At 30.4% G+C, this 27,105-nt stretch overlaps 1 protein-coding gene across 1 annotated transcript in view; it reads right to left on the reverse strand.

The window, feature by feature from the left end:
* LOC134692969 (uncharacterized) overlaps nucleotides 1–24,540 on the reverse strand; it is a 31,955-nt gene extending 7,415 nt beyond the window's left edge. The window contains exon 1 of the mRNA XM_063553638.1: nucleotides 24,282–24,540. Coding sequence (XP_063409708.1) covers nucleotides 24,282–24,392 — 111 coding nt within the window. The 5' untranslated portion in view covers nucleotides 24,393–24,540. The remainder of the gene's footprint in view (nucleotides 1–24,281) is intronic.
* Between the last annotated feature and the right edge of the window lie 2,565 nt (nucleotides 24,541–27,105).

Consider the following 27,105-nt stretch of genomic DNA (forward strand, 5'->3'; position numbering starts at 1 on the left):
CGATGATGCTAAAATACCAGATACGTTCAATCACACGAACAATATAAAAAAGAAGATGTGGTATGATTGCCAATGACACAACTATCAAAAAAGACCAAAATGACACAGACATTAACAACTATAGGTCACCATTCATATATGGTCCTATCGTGACAAATGTTCAAACGAAATAAGTATATTTCCCGTCAAATATATGCTTTTGATACTCTTTTTTTTTAATCTCGATCATTATGGAGATCATGCGATTCTTTCTTTAAGTTTTTTTTCTCGATTTGAAGCCTTGGGAAAAAGAGTCAAATAGTGTTAGTTTTATCTTTCTTATGTGTGTTGACAATCATAAACATGTTTAACCCCGCCGCAATTTTTCGCCTGTCCAAAGTCAGGAGCCTCTGGCCTTTGTTAGTCTTGTATGATTTTTAATTTTAGATTCTTGTGTATAATTCGGAGTTTAGTATGACGTCCATTATCACTTTACTGGTATGCATATTTTTAGGGGCCATCTGAAGGACACCTACGGGTGTGGGAAATCTCGCTACATTGAAGATCCATTGGTGGCCTTCGGCTGTTGTCTACTATATGGTCGGGTGGTTGTCGCTTTGACATATTCACCATTTCCTTCCTTAATTTTGTTAATAATAAAAAGTAAAATAACAAAAATACTGAACTTAGAGGAAAATCAATTCGGAAAGTCCATAATCACATGGCAAAATCAAATGACAAAACGCATCAAAAACGAATGATCAAGAACGGTCATATTCCTGACTTGGTACAGGCATTTTCAAATGTAGAAAATATAGTAAAACACCCTAGAAATATGACCATGAAAGAAACATCAATTGCATTTAAATAATTAGTAACAAGAACAAACATTTCAAATTTCTGAAATATCTGAATGCAAAGCAATCATTAATGCTTCCTGTCTTAATCTAATTTTCCTGGCATTAAAATCATTTTATAGCTTCATTCATGATGCAAGTTGGCTGATTATTAATAGCAAAAATATATTGATCATTTGGTTTGAAAACAAAATAAACCACATTGGAAAATCATGTTAGCTTTTAATTGCTGCACATTTTTTTGCATCAATCTTGTGTAAGGTTTTTAATTCATTGCTGAATAAAATATAAGCACTAGTTTCTTATCTTCATGATCAGTGTTCTTTCATATATGGGGAAGAGAAAAGACCACTAGGAGTATCTTACACTGCAAGACAACTTCAAAAGGTCTGCTGGTTGATTATCAGAACCTGCGAGTGACATCATGTCAGTTGTTAGTGCTTCGGTACTGGTATGATATTCAACACACTTTTCGGGAACGTGATTTGCCAAAAACAAACCAGAAATATGCAAGAAACTAATGTTCGATGGTACTATAATTTTGCAAAATTTAGCTCAGTTTATGTCCCTTTTTAGTTATATAATTTCTCGTGCGTTCCGGTAAAATTTAAATCTTTGTCCTTATGGTGTTCGGTTTTGGGCGTCCCATATTAAGGCTTATACAGGAGAATGAAATTATTAATTGATGAATTTATCTCGTAAGTCGATAACAAAGTAATAAATAAAACAATGGGATAAGTGAATGAAATTTAAAAAAAAAGCAATACTAAGTGAGTCGACAAGGTTATCGTATCTTGCTAGGTTTGCATTGGGATTGCATTCCGCAATGCGTTTTCACACTCAGTCAAAATTTTACAATCAGAAATAGGACATACAAGAAGTTTGATTTAAGATCAAAGCGATTTACTGAAATAATATGATCTAAGATCGCGAAAACACGTCTCTACTAAATTGAGATACCTACACATCGATAACGCAATTGTCAAGTCAAAAAGACAATTTGAAAAGAGGGGCGAAAGATACAAGAGGGAAAGTCAAACGCATAGCTCGAAAAAAAAATTACATACCATGACTAAAAGGTAAACAGACAAACAGACAAACAGACTTGGGTGGTAGCATTAAAAACGCACCATATCAACAAATTGTCTGTCGATATTATTGTAAAATGGTTTAGATGTTTCGACGATCTAATTTAGAACAAAATAGATCTTTTCAAAAATGAAAATGTTAATCTGCATCAGCAATGAAGGGTATCGCTAATATAAGCGCGACTCATTTATAAATAATAAAATTAATGAAAGAGAGGTGTATGGTAGTAATAGCATATTCAACTGAGGTGAACTAAAACGTAGAGACTCTTTCTGTTAGTAATGCTGTTTTAAAAATTATCAATTCATTTTAAAAAAAAATAGGTAGTTTTCCAATCGATAATCATACGACAGGACAGAATAAACGAATGTCTCATGAAATATTAAATTATTAGACATCTAATTTTACAGGCAAATGAATTATCTTTATTTTCTTCGTAAATCACGTGATTGTAACAAAATCAAAATTTGATAATATATTTTTTTTTATTAAAAACCAAAGACACCATTAAATAAAATCTTAGCTAAACAAAATATCGCTGAATTAATTTTCACCATTGGTGATAAGATTTAAAAAAATCATTGATATGTCGATAGTAAAAAAGTAGTAGCATCGGTACTGATTTCATTTCACTATAAATTTAAATTCTTAAGCTGAAAACAAACGACATAATCCATTCAAAAATTCGTTTTAAAATTATCTTTGCAGTGCTGCCGAATGAATTATAGTGAGATTTAAAAATACTCTAACGTAGCCCTTGAAAATCATATGAGACCATTTGTTGTTTGAAACTTAATCTTGTAATAGTTCATCAACTACATTTTAATGACTTTTTAGGAACATAAATTTGTCATGATAAAATTAATTTGAATAGGAAGACAAATGTCCCTTAGTTGTAGGTGGATAAACTAAAGAGTCAAAGATATTTCTCGGTTTTATGTGGGAATAAATTAATACATAGTTCTATCTTATAATTTGTAACTGAATGTCATAGCAGTTTTTCATTAATAAATGATGAAGTAATCTTTTATAATTTAGTTAGATGTATGAAACACACATCGATAGAATGTGTTACCTTTATTCTTCATATCGCGTTTTGTCAAAGGATAGCAAAAATTGCCAGTTAATAATTTTGCGTGGTATGATGCAGGATATTAGTACTTAAATGTCAGACACATTTACATGAAAGGGGGCAGTGTTTGATATGGCTTTGACTTCGCTATTGGAAATTAAGAAACTTTTTTGATATGTTCATATTTAACTGTTTTACAAAGCTTTTAAATTTTTTGAAATACTAAGGCTTTTCTACCTTAGGAATAGATTACCTTAGCTGTATTTGGCAACCCTTTAACGAACTTTGGTTCTCAATGCACTTCAACTGTATAATTTATTTGGCCCTTTTTTCTTTTTTTTTCCTTTTTTTTTTTGGGATTCGAGCGTCACTGATAACTGTCTTTTGTAAACGAAACGCTCGTCTTGCGTAAATACAAAATTTAGTCCTGGTTTCTATGAAGAGTTTTTTTTTGTTTCATCATACAGCAGCTTTATTTCACATACAACTACATGTTTTGTCGACAAAAAGCTTCATTTTAAATTATTGAAATCATATACTATCCGCTGCGGAATATAGAGTGCATTGATTGGTGGAGATTTATTTCCCCCGAGGGTATCACAAGCCCAGTAGTCAGCACTTTATTTGCTGACATGAATTATCATTGATATGGTTATATTTATAAATTAACTGTTAACAAAATGTTGAATTTTTTTGAAATACTAAGGCTTTTCTACCTCAGGCATAGATTACCTTAGCTGTATTTGACAAAACGATTAGGAATTTTAGTCCTCAATGCTCCTCAATTTGACCTTTTTTTCTTTTTTTGGATTCGAGCGTCACTGATGAGTCTTTTGTAGACGAAACGCGCGTCTGGCGTATATACAAAATTTAGTCCTGGTATCTATGATGAGTTTATTGATACCATCATTTTAGATTTTTTTGCAGTTTATGTTTGGTCAGGGTTTGTATTTGATATCACCGTACTGCAGCTTACTGACAGTCATACATATATTTATCAATCTACATTTTACTTTATATACAGCAGTTGCATTATTCGTGTATTTGATGGTGTATCCATATCAACGTATCGTATAACACGTTCATGAGGAAAGAATAAATTTAGTCAAGTTTTCCCGATTGAGACATTTTATACTGTATTTAATTTCAATTTAATTATAATTAGGGTAGGGGCGTTATCATTATTTTCTACAAATTTGCCCGATTAGTATACGTCGATCCGTTCAGTTGTCCAGATACGTGAATATTGTAAAAAACTTTTCAAGTTGATCATCACAAATTGCTATAAGCTTTTTTTCCAGGTCGTAAAGGAATAATATGTTATATTAAATATTAATGATCTGGACACTTGAAGCATTTGTACTAATTAATTCATTGCAAACACAATGTAGGGGAAGCAAATGACATCTCAACCGAAATTGGTTCAGGTCACACCAGAATCTCATTTTTTCTAGAATAGTCATTTTGATCTGACCAAAACTTTGTTAGGTCATTTTTAGTTTTTCAGTCTGTTTTCAGATTTATCCACTGCAGTAAATACATTTTTGTTCAGACACTTGCAAATCATATATTAATACATGTTTGATCAGTGTACTTAAAGAAGGTGTGATCAGCCTGTATTAATCAACAGGATGCAAAGTTCTATGAAAATCTATTGAACAGTACTGAAATGACCGCAGTGCAAAGGTCGTCAAATAAACAGACAAAGCAACATTCCTGAATTTCCGATGAATATAAAAAGATGTGGTATGATTGCCAATGAGACAACTATCCACAAAAGACCAAAATAACACAGACATTAACAACTATTGGTCACCGTACAGCCTTCAACAATGAGCAAAGCCCATACCGCATAGTCAGCCATAAAAGGCCCCGATAAGGCAATGTAAAACAATTCAAACGAAAAAACTAACGGCCTTATATATATAAAAAAAAAGTGAACGAAAAACAAATATGAAACACATAAACAAACGACAACCACTGAATTACAGGCTCCTGACTCGGGACGGGCACATACATAAATAATGTGGAGTTCTGTTCAAAACGACCGTTTAAGTCTAAAAAGATTTACGATGGCTAGTTATAACAGATAAAAATGAAATTCAGCAAAACTATTCCCTAAAACATAAACAAAAACAAAAACAGAAAGGCATATCGACAAAATTATGACCAGGATATTTAAAAAAGTGAATTAAAATTATCTAAAAAGACTGATCACATTTGATAGATACCAAAACGATATCATTTATAACAACTATAAAGGTAACCGTAATCCGTACGGATAATAAAGAAGGTACGATGGAGATCAACAGTTTTCTCGATTGCACGAAAACTTACAGTCAAAACTTAACTATTTTTTTTATCTTACCGCCTCTTTCATTATTTGGCAATTACTGGTAAAGTTTTCAGTATGGTTTTCTGAATAACTTGACAATAAAAATAAGATTTAAACTTGAAATGTGTTTCAAATTTGCCTGATATAGCGTGAACTTTGGTTTGTAAGTGATTTATTAAAGATTAACCATTTACAAATCTAACACATGTTTTCTTACAACAACATCCCTTGGTATGTGGTTGATATTTTTCTAATTACCAATATTTTTCTACTGATTGTAATTTATGAAAATGTTGTAATTGGTTCGCAATGTCACAAACAATTCTCTTTGATATATTTGTTCAATTTAATTGGAGTAGGTACAATGGTATTATCCGAAGATCTAGATTCTGCAACGGCAATTAAAACAAGGATCATTAAAGATCGTTATTGTACAGAGAATATAAGACTATCAATCAAGGTCTTTTATAACAAAATTAAAGTTCCAAATCAAGAAAGAATATATAGTTTTACATTGAAATACTTGTTCTGTTTTTCCCTTTTGGTTAATTAGTTCTATAGCTTGGATTAGCTTATATTTAATTGTCAAATATATAAGATGACAAGACATTAGAACATCATTAAACGGCAATTGGATTATATTGAATAAGCCTTTATAACGAATTAATAGACAGTAACCTTTCAGCAATTATTGATATAATGTGGACAAATTGGTATTAAAGTAAACTATATTTAATCAATGTATATTTATGCTTTTTAAATGCTTGATTTATATCTACATGAGAGTTAAATGTTACAAATAAAATTGCATTGGCATTTTAGCACAGTTATACTTAACTGTCATTTCAACCTTGCGGATAAGTCCTTTTGTTTTCTTTCTTTTATCTTTTATCTTAAGAACATGTGAACGTTAAAATGCTTAAGGAATAATGTGGCTACTCATATTGAGATTCAACATAAGCAAAATATAGTGTTATTGGTTTTAGATTTTGTAGTACATCTATCTTATATGGATTACAAATTTTAGTTACATGTAATTTGTAGATAGTAAATTTGTTTCAACGAGGTGATAAGTTTGAAATCCTTGAAGAAGATTTAATAATGAAAATTATAATTATGGCAAAAATATCTTCATTGAAGTAGACTGTACATATTTCTGTTTATACTTTTCATTTATGGGAGTAAAACACTTTCTTGTCAGATTTGATGTGTTGAAGCAACATGATTTAATAATAATCTTTGTTTTGCACATTTTGGTTACTTTGAAGTGAAGTAATATTCTTCATGTATGTGTCGCAAAGTATTTAAATTGCTGATGTATTTGATACATGGCTAAGAAAATTGAAAAAAAAGTAAATAATTTGACACTTTATATCTGCTAGTTTTTTGCAATGTCCATTAACTTATAAATTTGTCCTTGAGTAAACTATTTGAATTACAAATTATCAATGCTACAATCATTTTACAAGAAGTGTTATTCATCGCACTATTTCTTCCTAGAGACTTTTATAACAATCTTAGAAAAGACAGATGCTGTCGCAAACATGTAAGATATATTTCTTCTTTATTGACCATACTCTCATTGGTTTCTGTGAAAAAGAAAACAAAATTTTCATTTCCAATTCAGTTTTTTAATGTTAGCATTATTTGAATAATGACATAAATTTGTCGTAGTGTTGTCAATGACAATTTGTTGTTTCTTGAGCAAGCTGTACTAAATATAATTGAGGAATGACTGTAATATTTTTTCTGTCTATGAAGAAATAACATGAACAAATTTGATGCACACTGAATAACGCGCGTATCGGGTTATTTAACAGTGTGCACCACATTTTTATGTAACATGTATTTCGAAAAGACAGAATTTTTTTTACAGTCATTTCTTATAATTTAATTCTTTATTCCAATTTAAACCGTAGAAAACCATTAAAAAAACGTTGATGACGTCACGGTCACATGACTAAATTATGTCCATGGGCTCTGAACAAAATAACGTCAGCCAATCAGAAGACACGTTACATCAAAAAATAAATTATTCATAGATAGACTACAAAAGTAACGAGTTGATGACACTGTCACACGTTTTCATTCTTGTATAGAACTTGCGCAAAACCGAAATTGAAAAACCCTTTCTATATAAAGACATGTCTATACCGATATGGAATATGCAATGAGGACCGAACCGATGTGAATTTCTGCATTTCAGTTTACAAAAGAAGCAATAAAATAAACCTGATTTTGTGTTGATAAAATGTTTAAAAATGACCGCATAATGTGTACATTAATAGAAAAGAAAGGATGTATCAATAGAAAAGAAAGGATGTATCAATAGAAAAGAAAGGATATGACGTGTCCGTTCAATCCAAAAAATTAATACATAAAAAGCATAAAAACACAAAACAAAGGAATAGCGCATGGATTTTAATGGAGTGCATTGGACGATTTTTGTCTGTTGCGTCTGACGTATACATAGATATAGGAAGATGTGGTGTGAGTGCCAATGAGACAACTCTCCATCCAAATAACAATTTAAAAATTAAACCATTATAGGTTAAAGTACGGCCTTCAACACGGAGCCTTGGCTCACACCGAACAACAAGCTATAAAGGGCCCCAAAATTACTAGTGTAAAACCATTCAAACGGGAAAACCAACGGTCTAATCTATATAAACAAAACGAGAAACGAGAAACACGTATATATTACATAAACAAACGACAACTACTGTACATCAGATTCCTGACTTAGGACAGGTGCAAACATTTGCAGCGGGATTAAACGTTAGATTAAACGTTAAAATGTATGCAAAACCATGAAAATGTCGGATTGATATAGAATTAATATTAAAGCTCTTTATTCCTTGTTAACCACTTATAAAATGACTTATTTAATAGTATTATCCCATTTTTTTCCTTTTAACTTTATATTAGAATGAACTATAGATAATCTATAAAGTATATGTACAGGAAATAACAAGACATTGTTAACCCGTTAAAGTCAGATAAAGACTGATCTTATAGAGAGGATTAGAGTGCAATGACTTCTATGAAGATTTAATTGCCATAACAAAAGAGTTCAGAAACACACAAATGCATGTCAAACTTTTTATCACGGACAAAAGAAAAACAGCTATTGTCTGATTTTATATTTTTACCAAACAAACAAATCGTTTGTATATATTTACAAAAGTTGAACAAACAAAAAGCAAGAAAACAGAACCGAACATTGCAAAAGTTCAATTATGATACAAAAAAGGTATTGACAACAAATTGAATGTTGGCAAAGACGAAACCGTTATGTGTTTAAAGAATAATATAAACGTATATAGACACACAATTATATCCCCTGGCTCTCATTCAGAAATCATCTCTCTTCACAAATGTAAATTTTATTTAAACATTTCCATTTCATAGTCCATAAAGTACATTGAGATGTTATCTAATAAAAATATCTTGATTAGAAATCATATTATATCATGTAAATTACTTCTCTTTCCTGTTAAACCTCTAGTTTTCCATTATAGAATAATTTTGCTTTTTCATGTTATCATATTTGTATTGCTTTTTCCACGCACATTAATCCAACCTTTTTCATGTAGATCGCTAATAGTAAGTCGCAGTATTTTCATGTTTCAAATCTTAAAGAGATTTGGGATTTCACCGATGTAAGCAGGTAATGAAGGAATCATTAATTAATTAAACATGGTCACTTAGGAATTGCTATTACGTAATTATAATCTAAAATATCTCCAGTTAATCGATTTAAAATTAAGCATTGTTTTCTTTATCAAAATTTATGTTTACATGTAAGCTTACGTAGTATTATTCAGAAGTTGGCATAGCTATTTGTGTCAAGTGCAGTGCTGTATACTGTGGTTGACTAAGGTTAATAACTTGAGTCGGATATAATTGACCCATTAACAGTTGTTGTTAATTACTAAAACGAAATGTAGGATATTCAACAAAATGTAGGATATTCAATAAAATGTAGGATTTTCAGCTAAATGTAGGATATTCAACGAAATGTAGGATATTCAACGAAATGAAGGATATTCGTCTTTGACAAGTTGATGTCGTAATGGTTAAAATAGTTTTCAACTATTTACTGGTGTCTTTACATTATATTATGCCCTCAATCCTCCAGATTCTAAATTAGTTTATGAGCAAGTTCAACAGACACTTTAAAAGAGCTCAACACCGATCAAAGGTTATTACTCAGCACGTTAGGCACACGTTTCAATAAAAGACCTAAACGTGATGCTGTAATTGATGCAGTTAATGACTATTGAAATAAACAAATCCAAGAAAGTCCGCTTTGGGAATTTACCTGAATGGAGGGGACAACCATGTTAATGATTCCAATAATTAAACAATTTGTAAACAATAAGTTGAAACACATTGCTTGTATCATAAGTTTTGCAATTTTGACACAATAGTTGGCTGGCGATACACTTAAGGACGGAACGTCTTTTAGTGACATTGACCCAGTTTGTTCATTAAAGACATATATTCAAAACAGTTTTGGCCAAACAGATAAGTGAGAAAAAATATCTTAGCGTTTCGGATAATGCAACGTTTTATAAACAGTAATTTTGAAAATAGTTATAGTTTTTATTATATTTTATGTCAACAGAGGTGACTTGGAGTCTAGGCTAGTGATGCAAACGTTTCAGATAGTCAACCAGCAGTGGCATAGAGTAGGTGGTTGTAAATTCTAATCAAAGATAATATTTATATCAGTTTGTATCACATATTCACGTTCAGTTTAAACAAGACCCATTGTTGACACTGCTTTCTGAACAGTTAAATGCCAGACAATTATGCGAAGTTAAAGAACATTGAGGATGTTAAAGGAGAAGGTCCGGGTTTTTTTTTTTGGTGTTTTAATGATATCATTCATTCAAAAACAAGTCATGTATAATGCCATTACAGGTCGTACATGTACCAGTTATAAGGTGGCTATTAATAGCTGGGGAGTTTACAGCTTTCAGAGCAGACACACTGGTTCGATTGTCATATATTGATGATATTTTTAAATGTGTATATTTTTTCTATTTTTCCTTCTCTTTAATCCCTGCCATTTATTGCTCTTCTGATCTCTGTCAGTTATAATCCTATTTCTTATCCATGCAACCATTTTTAAGGTGTAATGCCCGTTATTCTGAACTATATTTATGTAAACATATGAATTCGGGCATACACTCAACATGCCAAAATATTAGTTCAGAACTATTTAAAATACATTTAATGAGAATATAACTCCGTTAATAAACGTATATTTTAATAATGAAAGAAATTAAAAGCAGCGTCAATGACACCATAAATTGTGGTATAATTCGAAACAATTATATAGTGTGCGTTCGTCATAACCTTTTTGATATGAAATACATTGTACATTGTATGACAATTTGTTTTTTGCTATACATATATATATTGTACTTTAATTCATGTTCAACACTTCAGAGGAAATTTATATATTTTTTCAAATTCTGTGGAATGAATATTTGAACTGATTAATAATACATTGGAAATTCTACAATTAAAAACTATGGAAAATTAATTATTCGCTCGTGTATTAGATTTTAAAAGTTTGGCTTCTTTCTCTGTGTGATCTGTTATAACCGTTCTACAATTCTAGATGGATTAAAATTAAAACTGATTAAATACAAGAAAACTGTATTCCATATTGGGTTAAGATTGATAACAAAACAGTTGTGTCAGCAGGTTTTAAAGAAATGTGATCTGTTTCATCATATGTTATTCAAGTGTGAAAAGGAATTCGAATAAAAATATTTACATATCAATGTTGCAAATCATCAGAAAACTTATCGTCCAGATACATACAAAAAATTCCTAGTATGACTAAGAAAAGAACCAACAGACTTCCTATAAGGCTATATGATTTAAGACGAGAATTTTCATTTCAAAAGATATTTAGTATTATTGCGTAGCAGCTAAAAATATGAATATTATGTAAACTATCCGAACACTCCGGTGATAAAATGCAAACAGCAGTAAATTGAACGTTGAACATTCAGTTATGACGAAGCAAGTTATTGAACAAATCGCGACCCATAAAGTTAGTTTATACATTTGACAATTTCATTGACTTCACTTTAATGTCTATAACCTTATGATAGAGACAGTTATGTTTCTTCTACCCCAGGCATAAGTGGCATTATACAGATGCTTGTGATACTAAATTATACTTTTTTGTATCTTCAATGACTTCTTACATCAATCAAATTTAACATAAGTGGTTTATATTTCAAATGGTTCGAGCACAATACCCAATCGTGCAATATTTGAATTTTTGAAGTTTGGATATAAATCATCCACAACAAAAAAGTAAAATCACAAGCATCTGTATAATGCCACTTATACCTGGGGTAGAAGAAACATAAGTGCTTCTATGATAAACGTTTAATGAAATGTAAATTGACAGAAAAGACCATACCAAGGATATTTCATGTAAGAAGACTACTGAACGTGTAATACCATAGTACCATATTAGACGTAGCGTCCACTAGAAGTTATATCGACCAGGTGATTTGTATCCGTCCTTATTTGATGATTTGCTGTTTATAAAGGATCCAAATTGTGTAAATATATACGTGTGTCCCAATTGAAATAACTGCCTATGTTCATATAATGTGCGGTGGGGTCCTAGTTTTACACAATGATGGTGTTTTCACAATCAAAGAAAATTCTGAATTTAAAAACTTATTTCAAAAGAAACGATCTCAAAATTGATTGTTCTAAATTTTCCTTAGTTGTAGCGAATTGAAGTTTAGATAATGCAAAATGTGTTCCCATTTTTTTTTGCACGCGTGTATTTGTCATGGCACCTAATTTTTCTCATAAACATCACAGTTATGAATAAAAGAAAATGTGATGTTCATTTTTATCAAATTGAATTAAGAATACCTTTATCTTTAGTGTATATATCATACTACTTTTACATCTTCCAGGGAATTATTATCGCAATTGACCAGAACCCAGATATGTATGCCACATTTATCCTATTCAGGTATAATTATGATACAAATCTGCATTGTAAACATCTAAAACTTAATAGTTATGACATGATCTAAAAATCTAGGATACTAATATCAAATCATAATATTTGGTATTTATGCTATTTATGTTATGGTTAACCTTGTTGCACCGAGAAGTACCACAGTATTTTTTTCAAATTAAGTTTGTTTTATGGTAATGTAATTAATATAATTATTAAAGCGAAAAGGTTAATGACTTGTCGTTTTAATCATTTTTCCTTGTTAATGAAAATATTAAATAATAATATAATTGCATGCAAATTGATTTCTGTATTTTAGAAATTATATTTTTAGTTTGAATTGATTATACACAATTTACTTAATCTCTTGTTCATTCATAAAAGTACTGTGTTCAAATAAACCTTGTGTATTTTATAAGGTCGTGGTGCACACTACTTTTTTTCTATATCAAATCTATTTTTCAAATCAACGGCCTTCATGATTAAATTGATAAAAAAAAATGAATCAATGACATATAAAGAAATGCATATATGAATTCAAATATATGATAAAGCAACCTAACGTTACAAAATGCAAAAGCCATCCAGAATTCAACGGTCTTTATCAATAGACAAGAAAGTGAAATATTAAATTTTTATGGCCAGAATCAGTTTAGTCATTATCGATATCATTTAGTGTATAAGGTCAAATAAAAGAGACAAGAACCATTTTTTTTCAATAATGTTACCGTAGAAGATGATAAAAAGATTTTGTTCCCAGTAAATGTAACAGTTTCAGCTTTTTGTTATGTTCGGATTGGGGTGTTGAGCAAAGTTACGATGACAAATAACATTGTTTCATCATTTTCAAAATAAACCGGGATTGTTGTATATCAAACTATAAACGATATCAATTCTGACTTTGGTTTTGCTAGTAAGCAATATTCACAGCTTTAAGAGATGGGCTGTACGTGTTCACTATTGGTGTATATCTTCTCTTGTTTGTCAATACACCAGTTTTGTTTCAATTGATTGATCTTGATCTTGAATCTCTGTTTTAACATATCTCCCAAGTCACCTTTTTTACCAAGTTGGGGTGTAAGCGTCCGTAATTGACCGTAGTATCTAATAAAAGTCATTGATTAACCAAAAAGACTTACCGCCGTCTAGATATAAGGCATGGGAGTCTCATTCACTGCATGTCAATAATGTGATATTCAATATACAGAGGACAACTATTAGCGTTGTTCACAAAAGTCTTTATAGGATTTATTTCATTATTCCTGAATGCAATCCTTCATACGAATGGCCGGATTGTTCTTATAAACGGAAGTTATAGACATTTTCAGAATAATCATTGCTATTTTTATGTTTTCCTAAGAATTAACTGTCTCTTTGATTTGCAATTTCTTCATCTTCAAACTTTTCTTTCTTTATAGAATATTGCCTCCTTGCACAATAATTGATCATTCTTTATTTAATGTCTCCCAATAATTTTTAAATGATTCCTACCATTAAGAAAAAAATTAAATGATAGGTAACTGCATTGAAAACTGTTCAGCAATTCTAAACCACCGGGACCTTGTTTGATAGAAAATTTTATAGTGCCTACAATTTACTTGTGTTTCAAAGTTTATAATCTTTTAATCAAACTTTCATTTTATTAAAAAAGTATCGAGTTATCAAAAATTCAAATCTGATATGTTTTTTTCATAAACGTAACATAGATGAAGGCAGACATATAAATCAATGAATGATATATATGTTCCGGATCATATGAGTATTTGGACCACAGGCGTATGGTCATGACCATATGGGTATATACTCATATGGTCTGACCATACGCGTATGGTCCGACCGTACGCGTATGGTCGGGGTAATTAACACTCTGATACAGTTTACTTATAATAATTATAACTCTTCATATGGTATGACCGTTCATTAAAAAGACGCTATCATATAGTTAATCTTATTATTATGTTATAATAAAACGATTAGCTAAATAAAAATTTAAAGTTTCACACAGTTAATTTAACTTTCTTGTCAAAACTATAATAAACACATTTTTCTACCGATGGTCATTATCGATGGTCATTACTAATTTGTTATTACAAGTGAATGGCAATACATGTATGACGACTTAAACAAAATCAAAAAATTTCTTAATGAACTGCTACACAAGACGTCACTGGAAAGTAACATAGTTTATTTAAGTTATCTTGTGAGTATGGTGTATTGCAGTCATGCTACGATATTTGAGATCTAAGCTTCTTAAAAACACGGTCACCGTAGACAAATCTAAATGGCCAAAGACCTCGGTATCACTGTACGCAGCAACAAAAAGGCTAGCTTTTTCACTCGCAAACAAAAGGTGTAAATGAAAAGGATCATGCAAAACCAAGACTTCTTGCCAGAATGTAATTAGCGATGAAAGCTAACTATAGCATCAATATTTAATTTTTACATAGTATTTGAATTATAAAAATAACACATTGTCACGTGACCATCATTGCTTTTTAAATAAAGTTTCTGTATTATTGAAATTTTTATAATGTAATTTAAAAAAATTTTCTATATGGTCAAAATACTCATATGGTCCGACCCGTTAGTAACCAAACGAGTACCATACTCATATGGTCCGACCATACGCGTACGTTCGGACCATATGAGTATACGCATATGGTCATGATCATACGCGTATGGTCCAAATACTCATATGGTCCGGAACATATACATAGTGATTCAAGCACAATCCTTGAACCAGTATTTGTCTATGACATGTTATTCTATGCTTTGTTGTTGCATTTTTAATATGGATTTTGTCAAAATCTATATCATGTTACAAAAATTATTGTTTTGATCAACTTTGTTATACTAGGCGAAAAACATATGTATTAAAATCAAAAAGTGTTGTCTCTCAGTCTGTTTTTAATATTGTGTAAATGAAACGGATATATCTAGACACAAGATATCTCTATATCATCAACAACTGAAACTCTTATTAAATTCTATACAGATCAGAATGTCATGTGAGTACATAATTTAATAAACTTTATAATCAAATTGCACGGTATCAATGCTGTTATCATATATTTTTCAACAATTTGATATTTTTAGAGACGTAGAGAAACCATTCAGCTTCTCTCACAGCTTTTGATCGGCTTCTGAAGTTCTATAAGTATGTACGCGTGGTTAAGTTTCAGCAGTTTTAACTAAATCATAAGCTATAAGTGAACCTTCGATTAAACTACGTCTTTATAATAGCACATGAAACATCGAAAACAATTTTTGAAATAGAAACGTGGATTTGCTTCTGTCTGAATATCATCATTAAAATAAAGAGCAATTGGGTCCCAAAGGGTACGTTAATAATTTTTTTAAAAAGTTTCAAAATATTATTACACTTGAACAATACATGCATGTTAAGGTCTTCTTATGGTAGAATTCATAATTCAAAATGCAAGCCAACCAAAAATTAAACTGAAAATATAAAACTTCTAGGAAAGGGCATTAGAAGACGTGTAGGATCTAGTAGGCAGACATTCAAACCGATTATTTAGCTTATTATCTGTTTTCTAAAACAATACGTTTTCAGACATAAAGAGCAATTAAATCCACCAAATATTTTACTTGATAATAAAAGCATTTAAATGATTAAATTCGTGTTATTAAGGAAAGAAAATAACGTCATACAATCATCATTATTGTTAAACATGAAATAAGAGTTTCCCTTCTATTTTTCTGACTAATCTTGTATTTTTAAATTACATTAAAAAGTAAAATAAAACAAATACAAAAGTCCGGGGAAAATTCAAAAAAGGAAAGTCCTCAAATTGATTTTTGTTTTTTTCACTATGAATTTGTTACCATTACAAATGCTGATACGAAACTCAAGCAAGTGTCAAACTATTTGTAGTTCGTCTGCCCGACCCATATGACATCTATAATATCTCCCCAGAAAGTTATATCGATCTAGACGACATCTTCAATTTCACAGTTCATTATAATTGTATAATTTTTAATGATATTCACTAAATAATGAAATATATGTCATAGTATATGAAGATGGTGTACGATTTCCAACAAGACAAGTATCCATTACAATCTTCTAAGCCACAGTATTTTCCCAAAAAGGTTATTTATGATGTATTTGTTTTCATGAGGGTTTGAATTATATAGACAGGTGTTTTATTTGCTTTCTGGAGTTGCATGTACATTTTGACTTTAATTTGAGTTGTTTTATTTTGACCGATTAGTTCTAATCTATGTTCAGAATATAGTTTCCTACTAACGTTTATCTTTTAACAACTCTTTGTATGGGGTACAATATCATAAGTCATTGTATAGATGCAATGTAAAGCTTTCAAAAAGACAGTAATAGACTCCATACCATATCTTTATTGATAGATTTATTAGCAGTTGCTTTGTGTCCTGCGCAAGTGAGAGTTTAACACGAAATGGAAAAATCAAATTGAACGTAATTGTATATCACCACTTAAAAGTAAACTTTCTGGGTTACATATTACAATTTTATTAGCAATTACAATATTATTTCATGTTAATTATATTAAATGTAAACATATTATGAAGTTGTAGTGAATTACATGCTTTTCATCTCTATATGCCGTGTAATGAAGCATGGTTTGTCGCTTTCATACTCGTTACAATTGGAGGAGTATGGCAAATACAATAATGCAGATTTTAAATCCGAGTTGGAAATTGTAATTATGAAAGAGCCGTTATTTAACCATGTGCAATATTGTCTAATTTAATAATTATATTTGTCGTCATGATGAAAATCAAGTAAAATCAGATATTATTTTTCATTTTCTTATTTCAGCGTACTTTAAAGTTTTCCCTAAACTCCATATTTCCTTGAAACATTGATTATTTTGTTGGAGATGCGTACAATAAGGAATTCAAGGATATTGGTTTAATAAGGTAACGGAAATAGAAATATTTCCTTTTTTGCTAAAGAGTTCACATCGGGATGTCCAGTTTGAATTAAAAAGTATTGATTAAATCGAAAGAAAATTGGACAATATAGACATTTTCCAACTGACACGCGAGCTAAATTTAACCTATACTTTAACGAAAAAACTATCACAACAAAAACATATTGAATGTTTAAATATACATTGATTCCATTCAAAGTGCAGAACTTGGTGAAACATAAATTATTATCAACAAAAAAATTATAATCGAGAAAACAGCGTAAAATGAAAGAAAAGAAAACCCCCAAGAAAAAAATTGATCTTATGCTGATTACATAGTTGATAATGGTTCCAAGTTTAATGCAACACATACTCATTTCGATAGTAACCGTTTCTTTTTTGTGTTGCTTGTTGACAAATGTATAAAAATATAAAACATAATACAAACGTGAAATCGTGGTAAATAACCCCAAAACGACTGTATATTCCGCCTGGCCTAGACAGGGATAAAACTACTACTATCAAAAGTCGGATAATTCAAAATTTTTAAAATAAGAAATATTTCATTATTTCTTTTGCGTGTGGTTCATTCATATCGGTCAATTAAATATGTCCGTTAACAGCCACACAAAAATTTTCACTTACATTATTTGAAAACGCTGAGAAATGAGTTAAATACAAATTTTTTCACAACATTCTTTGCAATTATGATTGGGGGAATTACATAACTCACGTCATTTGACGCTTGAGCTGTTTTTTTATACGCAAAACCCACACATTTTATCATCCGGGCACGTCATAGAGTTTGTCTCCTCACCATTTTTCTTCTTTGATGCACTGAAATGTCTTTTACTATTGAAAGTGTTATTTTACTTGTTTATTGTAGCTTAAAAATCTTCTGCATGTACGCTCTGTTTGCTTTAAACGATTTGAACATAAGTACGCAACTGTCGCCTCATTTCATCAGCCATTTATTATTTGAGTTTCCTAATACATGCATGTGTTTATAGGAGATCACGATCCTCATTACTACTTACGTTTTGTCATATCACAATGGGTTTTGTTTGAGATATTTTGTCCAGATACCGTATATTTTGTAACTTTAAAATTTATTACATGAAAACGAATAAAAAGTAAAATAACAAAAATACTGAACTCAGAGGAAAATCAATACGGAAAGTCCATAATCACATGGCAAAATCAAATAACAAAACGCATCAAAAACGAACAGACAAGAACTGTCATATTCCTGACTTGGTACAGGTATTTTCAAATGAGGAAAATGGTGGATTAAACCTGGTTCTATAGCGCTAACCCTCTCTCTTTAATAACAGTCTCATCAAATTCCGTTATATTTACATGATGCGTTAAATAAACAGTCACAATTAATTAATAAATTAATTAATACCGTGTACCTTTTGCCAAAAAAAACGACAAAAGAAAAACAGCTCCATCAAATAATACCAAATAAAACATCAGTTTGAAATCTGCTTGTTTCTTCTTATATGTCGGTAAATTCACAGCTTAACATTTTTAAATTGTTCGCTATATCTGTCTTTTTATTATTTGTATTGGATAGTGGCTGATCCGTTACCTTTTAAGAAATTTCACGAGCGTCACGGATGAGTCTTCTGTAGACGAATCGCGCGTCTGGCGTATATACATAATTTAGTCCTGGTATCTATGATGAGTTTATTTACTACCACTGGGTCGATGCTACTGTTGGTCATGTTGGTAAAGATTTATTTCCCCGAGGGTATCACAAGCCCAGTAGTCAGCACTTTTTGTGCTGACATGAATTATCATTGATATGGTTATATATTTATAAATTATATGTTTACAAAATTTAGAATTTTTAAATACTAAGGCTTTTGTACCTCAGGCATAGATTACCTTAGCTGGATTTGGCAAAACTTTCAGGAATTTTGGTCCTCAATGCTCTTCAACTTCGTACTTCATTAGGCATTTTAACATTTTTGAATTCGAGCGTCACTGATGAGTCTTTTGTAGACGAAACGCGCGTCTAGCGTATATACAAAATTTAGTCCTGGTAACTAAGATGAGTTTATTCATCTCTCTTGTTTGTGTAAAATCCGTAAATAATATTTAGCTAGCAAGTAATTTCATTTATAGTTACTATTGTATTAGTAACGAAATGTTCTTATAAAAGACAATTAACGGTTTTATGGGCCTTTTTAAAAATATTGGTAATAGAACTAATATATAACAAGGCCGGAGCTCAAGTTCAAATGATTCTATAGGAATGCAACTCTTATAACATAGATCATCATATCTTCAACCGAGGGGTTTGGAATCCGATAACACTAGAGTGTCAATTTTTTCAGGAATTCAGGGTACCATGAAGACAATATCAACGAATGATTACAAAACAACTGATACATTTACTCAACATGATATAGTATGATACGATTGGAAAATAATGCAAAGAAGTTTTTTTTCACGATATTTATCAAAACTGGAAACGGAACGGTTGTGAATAGTTATGACACTATTTGGACTCCATGACATACTAGGGAATCAAACGATTCGATTTAATATCATAAAGGGAAAAACTGTGGCCTGTAGTTAAAAATATATATATATTGATGAACAACCACAAGGAGAAGAGACATAAGTCTTACTTATGGTACTGACATGTCTGATATGCTTAACGAAACATTACTGCTAAGCAGTTTAAATATGTATTTTTCAAGGCATCAGGAGCCTGTAATTCAGTGGTTGTCGTTTGTTTATGTGTTACATATTTGTTTTTCGTTCATTATTATACATAAATAAGGCCGTTAGTTTTCTCGTTTGAGTTGTTTGACATTGTCTTGACGGGGCCTTCTATAGCTCTGACTATGCGGTATGGGCTTTGCTCATTGTTGAAAGCCGTACGGTGACCTATAGTTGTTAATGTCTGTGTCATTTTGGTCTTTTGAGGATAGTGGTCTCATTGTCAATCCTATCACAGCTTCTTTTTATATTTGACGTCAAGTTTACACTATATGTTATTATCTCTTTCAATGTCTTTATATATGTAACATTGTGTTTGATTTTAAATCGCTTTCATGTTTTGTAATACAGAAATTGTTCCAAACTTATCTCAATACGTTTGATGTTTAACATTGGTTATTAAACATTTTCAACTATTTGCGTCAACGTTATTCTTCATCGCTTTTTCGTCCGATACTTATACGGTGTTTTGTAATAAAAACATCTACTTTGAATTTTTCATAACATTTGAAAAATACTTTTTTAAAGGTGAGAATGTTTATTTACAGTTACATGCCAACCAATAACCACTATGGCAATTTATCAAACTATCCTATCAGGTAGATCACAGAATATATTTCTTACTTTGAAAGTTCGATTAATATGTTCGTACATTGTATTCATTATTGTCATTCTTATTTTATATACAGTAGAAGATGCTTTGTTATAAACATTTTCATTCGATGTTTTACACCACCATTTCATAACACGTTTCCATGTTTCATTTTTATATAAGCATATCCACATGTATATAACAAACAAATATTCAAATTAATTCAAGCTTTATAAACATATAATATACAACCATTACATCTGCTCTTTGGTTGGGTTGTTGTTTCTTTGACATATTTCCCATTTCCATTCTTAATGTTACCATAAAAAACATATTGATTATATGTGTATCAATTAAACATGCAAGTCGGTCAGACAAAACTATCAACATCTGTATCTAGTTCAATTATCTCAACCGAAAAACTTAAACATAAAAAGACAATTTCTTTTTCAAAAAAACACTTCCGGTGCATTATAATTGGTGGTGTGAGCCATTAAATAGGTCCTTTTGCCAATATATAGAACACATGCTAATATAAAAGTAGGACTCAAATTGTAAAGCTCTTGAATTTAATTATGCTTGAATGACTTCCGTCAATTTAGAAAGCTTAAATAAAACAATCAAGTGCATTTAAACAGATAGAAATAAAGGAAAAAATTAGTAAATGCGTAATGAGTTTTTAAATTCCCATTTCCCTTGTTGATATAAATTTAGAGCTAGTATGTCTCATACGGGCTGTCAGTATCGGCAAAACTATACCAATAATTATTTTCAAAGACCATCTTCCGAGTAAAATCAGTTGAAAGTCATAAATAATACAATATTTGAGGATTAGTTTTCGATTTTGATTGATAAGTTACAAATACGTTTATATTTCTGATATTCACAAATGGCATATCACATAAAACTATCACGTTTCATATTACATAATTGCACTCTTTTATTAAGTTTAACTTCCACGTTGATATTTATAACCGCAAAGTGTTGACGTTAATATGTCTAAAAAAGGGATATATATCTGTATGCTGTTATTTTTCCTTTAAAAGAGCAGCTTTGTTTTACATTAAAATTGACAGACTTACTATTGATAGCCTAATATAAATAAGATCAAAGGACTGTATTAATCATTAACAAAGAACATGATCAGCAATAATAACTCTATATAAGCTAGCATTCATACTAACTATTGAATTTCGTTTTTGAAAATTCAATTTCATCTTCATAGAATGGCAAAAAACACGGTGAAAATAATAAATTTGTTTTTGCCACATCAACTCAGAAATCTTATTTATGGGCGCCCATAACTTCTTATAATAAACCCCATTGCATTTGCGATCTACAATTTCGATTAAATCCTATCAATCAAAATGTTACTTTCGAAAAAAACACGTTATGAGTTCCTTCCACCCATTATTACACAGTTCTTTAAAAGTCAGTTTATCACATATAGATTCATGCAAATATACATCGTGTACAACATTTCAATTCAATATGACGAAAGTTATATTGTATAGTTGATAGGATGGTCTAGAACTATGCAAACAGTTTAGAAGGTTGTCATGATGTCACATAATTCTGTATCCAAATCCCTCTTATGTTATTACCAGAATTGATAGTGAATGTGACTGTCTTAAACTGTTGGGTATCATTGCATATCCAGTATATGTATTCATTGTGTAAGCCCCGTATAATGCATGATATATCAGAATGACAATGTTTTTTAGACGTATATAAAATTTGTGAGAAAGTGAAACATAGTGACGCCACTTCGAGGTCAGTAATTCTTTTAAGACTGACGAAAAATAGAAGTTTATGCCATCAACCATTAAATTAAACGAAACCTACGGCTAAAGACCTAATGGTGTAGAGTATTGCACACAGAGCAGACTGGGTTGTAAAAACATCACAAAAGCATAGTTCAAATCCCGCTCAGGAAAATGACAAAACTAGCAGATGATCAAACTTTGGATGATTTCCTAAGGAATCTATGCTGAATAAATAGAAAACATATTCTGTCATTTATATAATGACAGAAATTACCAGGTACTTATAAATGTAAAATCTAAACCATTGTTTATCTGTATTATCATAAATAAGAACAAATTAAAATATGTTTGATAATATATTTGTTAGCGATAATATTATGTGTGGGACGTTATTTTATTTATAAGGACTGACACCTCATGCTGGGTAAAACGGACATTATAACCTGTGCAAACATTACAGATTACCAAATTTTAAAGAGATGATATTGCACATGAAAAATGTTAACAGGCGTATGATTGGACACTTGATTTCAAAATATCCGGTTAGGAATGTCATATGTTTGCTTTGGGTATCAAACATTGATTGAAATTTATAAGAATTGAAACGTTTCCTTGCATGTTTCTGTGCACTAGTTTAAATGTGTGTGATTTGTGGAAAAATAAATAAATGTACTGCTTCGACGACGAAACTCCTGCTTCTTTGTTGCATTTATCTTTACGAAACCAGAAGGCCATTGAATTATTATTGATTTGTATCCGCATGATACAAGACTGGTTAGTCTTATATTCAAAGAAAGCGAAACCATTGCAATAATAGAAACTTCCAATTTAAGCATAAAAGTATGGTATTGTTTAGGACTAATGAAACTTTACTTAAACTTTTGGTTTTATTTTGATTAACTTGATAACAAATGATAGAATGACCTATCTTAATGGCTTGTTATTACTAGTATGCGTAGTGTTTATCGAATTATTCATATGTATACATGAAACAAAACTTGAAATATATGACCTATGTATGTTAACGTTACCAATAAAACTAATACAAATATTTAAGAAAAACTGCTTAACAATGGACAATACTATATAATACAAATAAACAACTGTTTTCATTATTTTTTGTTTGAAGAGTTTTATTAAAAAGGATTGAAATAAAGTAAAATGCCTTGCAGCTCTAAAAAGAGTGAAATCACAAAATTACTGAACTGCGAGGAAAATTCAAAACGGAAAGTCCCTAATCAAATAGCAAAACAAAAGATAAAACACATCAAACGAGTGAATACAACTGTCATATTCCTAAAAAAAAATATTTTTTACTCCCACTACGTTGCAAAAGCAAACAACCTAGCACATAAACGATAATTTTGCTTATTTTCTATAAAACATCTTATGTGTAAATAACGAGATTACTCGCATACGGACAGATATATTAGAAATGTAAAAATTGCCACTGCTCTCTGTTCCAAAGCTAGTTGTGGTATTATACCATCCGAAGCATTATTCGTACATAACATTATCAATTTAAGATGTCATTCTTTGAGTTGTGTTTCCGTTGATATTTAAACTACATATTTTTGTCATTTTAACTCTTCTTTGTTATCAAATCAACTATGTCTTAATCTTTAATATTGACAATACACTTAGGATTGATCAATCTCGTTCTGTCATCAAAGGCAAAAATGTTATAGTATTCCTTCAAAGTCAAGTATAGTTAAGAAAGTATTTAATAAATATTTACAAGTGTTTAATATTAAAGCTGAAATCAAAATTCCAATTTTTTCAACTGTTCGTTAATTTCATACAAATTTGAAATCGTAAATATTTCAACTATTTTACTGATTAAAAAGGCATTTTTATTTTGAAGAATACTTTGCAATAATCAGTGAAAAAAATGAAAGAGTAACTACAAAATACTTTATGAACTTACTGTTGAAAGAGCCTTTTCGCCAACATCCATTTGTGCATTTGTCGATAATGCCAGTACCAGTAAAACTGTCAAAAACTTTACAATAATTGATAAACTTTTGCTGAAATTCATAATTCTATTCTATTACAACTTCACTTCTTTTGGCTCTGCTATAATTGTATTGTCTTTATCAATTCATTAACTTTTGTTACAAGAGAAAAAAGCAATGTATAGGATAGAGTTATATATGTTCCCGTACCGCCCACAGAGCATACATTAATACTAAACAAATGTAACGTCACAAATCTCTGATTTGGAAAAACGACGCTAATCAATCCTGTAAAAAGATTTTATAATCTCAGTTTTGATTGGACAATAACGATTACATATGCTGCTGTCATAGTAAAGCAGATAATCTTTTTGTACAAAGTAATTAAATCATTACATGTATTACAATTATTTGAAATGTGAACAAGTATCATCTAAATTAATAAGTTGTATCGTTTTACGTCCTATTTATTTCAATACTACTAAGAGAGAGAATGAATTTGATTAAATGAGATAGAATTATGTTTCAAGTATAATCACAATTGTTTCGTATTTCATGGATATGTTTGCTTACTTCAGTAATTGAATGATATTAGTATTTAATTTAACAGAAACTAGCTCATCCTTTCGGATTGTTTTTTTCTATATCCAAATATCATAAATATTACTTTCTGTCATATCAAAGAGTATGTATTACCACACGTGTATCAATTGATATATCGGGTTTAAGTAAATATATAACTTTCATTCCTCTTTTGAAACGTTGAATACAGTACATGTAAATATCTTGTATTGATATATAGATACATTATGGAGAGTTGTTCATTGTTAACTTTTTAATCATAGCATGAGTAAATAGCCTTTCATTGTTTTACATTTCTTATCGGAACCTTTTATAGCTGACTATATGCGGTATGGGCTTTGTTCATTGTTGAAGGCCGTACGGTGACCTATAATTGTTAATGTTTGTGTCATTTTGTTCTTTTGTGGATAGTTGTCGCATTGGCAATCATACCACATCTTCTTTTTTTATATTTCGTTATCTTACCGGTTCATTATCTTAGGAAATAAAAAGCATTGTTTTCTGTCCTTTTTTTTTGTCTTGTAAATGAAAAAAAATGTTTTAAATAATTACCATCAAAGATAGTAGGCTTATAATTTTTACGTCAATAGTTTCAATTACAAAAAAGTAACGTATGACGCTAGAATGAAAACGTCAAATAAAGTATGAAGTTCAAGAACATAGAGGATCCAACTATCAGGTATAATTATAATATACTACGTACGATACTCGTCCCATTTTATATAATAAGAGACGCTTGAATGAATTTGAAAATCAAACAAATAATTAAATAGAGAATGGAAATAAGGAGTTATCAAAAAGACAACCACCCGACCAAAGAGTAAAAACAGCCGAAGGACACCAAGTGGTCCCAACACAGCTAGGAAATTCCGCACCTGTTGACTCTAATGAAAAAGGTGTACTTCTGTAGTTCTATAAAAATTGACGTCATACTAAAGCCCTTATCATAGGCTAGAGGTTTTTGTTTAGCTTTTGAAAATATTATTCAACTAACAAATAATGTCACATTTCAATTTTAAATTATTTATGTTATGTTGTGTTGTATGTTGTGTTTTATCATTTGTCTGTTATTTTTTGTCGTTTTAAGTCATAGTGTTTTAGCAGTCGAATAGGTCTTTCTAAATATACCTCAATCATGATCGCTCAAAGCCGAATAAGATTATATAAGAACCGAGAAATTAAGGAGCTTTTTAACCAATAGGACCTTAAATAAATGACCAAACCAACCATCTAAGTCAACTTTGTCTTAGAGAGTAGAAACCCTTGTTTCTTATTATTTTGTGAATTTATAGACACACAATTACAGAATGTTTTTTTATAAAGGTTTATTTATTGCATAGAAACGTGAGTATTGTTGTCGCTGTCGCATGTGTTACTCATTTTTTTATTTTGTATATTAATAAAAAAAAAAACATTTGTTGCACCAAAATGTTATTTTTTTTAATTGTAATAGAAAAATAGATGTATAACTGAATAGTAAACACTTTTTAGAATGATGCCAAAGCTATCGATTATAATCTTAAATACTCAGTGTCACAACCATTTCTGAACAAAGCTGCAGACGCGTTGTCACATTACCAATAAGGCCACATATCGGTGTTATTTTTTGAACAATTCAGTGTGAATGTAGACACAGTCATAACTATTCTCCAGTGTGAGCAGATAATAGTTTGTATGTTCTTCTAAAGAAAGTTTGTTTATTTCAACCCTGTTTTCCTCATACTACACGAAATCTTGCATGACAAAAAAATATTCTGGATATTAAATAGACAGTGCAATACATTTTATCTTTTTGTTGGGGTTTGTGTTGTACAGTCTTTTGTATTCTATGTTGTGTTTTGTGTACTATTATTTGTTTGTTGGTCTTTTCAATTTTTGACCATGGTGTTGTCTGTTTGTTTTCGACATGTCAGTTTCTTTCGCCTCTCTTTTAAAAAGGGCGCAGACTTTTTTCACATCGAAATCATTGTTTGGTCAGTCTTAGTAGGAAACTAGTGACATACATAAGATTTCTTAAAAAATCAGCTTGGTCATTTTAGTCTTTTTAAGAGACAATTATAGTATAGAGGGTTTCTAATAAATAAAACTATGTTTCAGTAGAAGAGTGGAAACAAAGTTTTATAAAGTACATCTGACAAAAACTTTTTAACAGTAAATTTCAAAGATAAATAAACTCGTCATAGATACCAGTACTAAATTTAGTATTTACGCCAG

The sequence above is a fragment of the Mytilus trossulus genome, chromosome 12 (assembly GCF_036588685.1).
Source record: "Mytilus trossulus isolate FHL-02 chromosome 12, PNRI_Mtr1.1.1.hap1, whole genome shotgun sequence".
NCBI classification, from domain to species: domain Eukaryota; kingdom Metazoa; phylum Mollusca; class Bivalvia; order Mytilida; family Mytilidae; genus Mytilus; species Mytilus trossulus.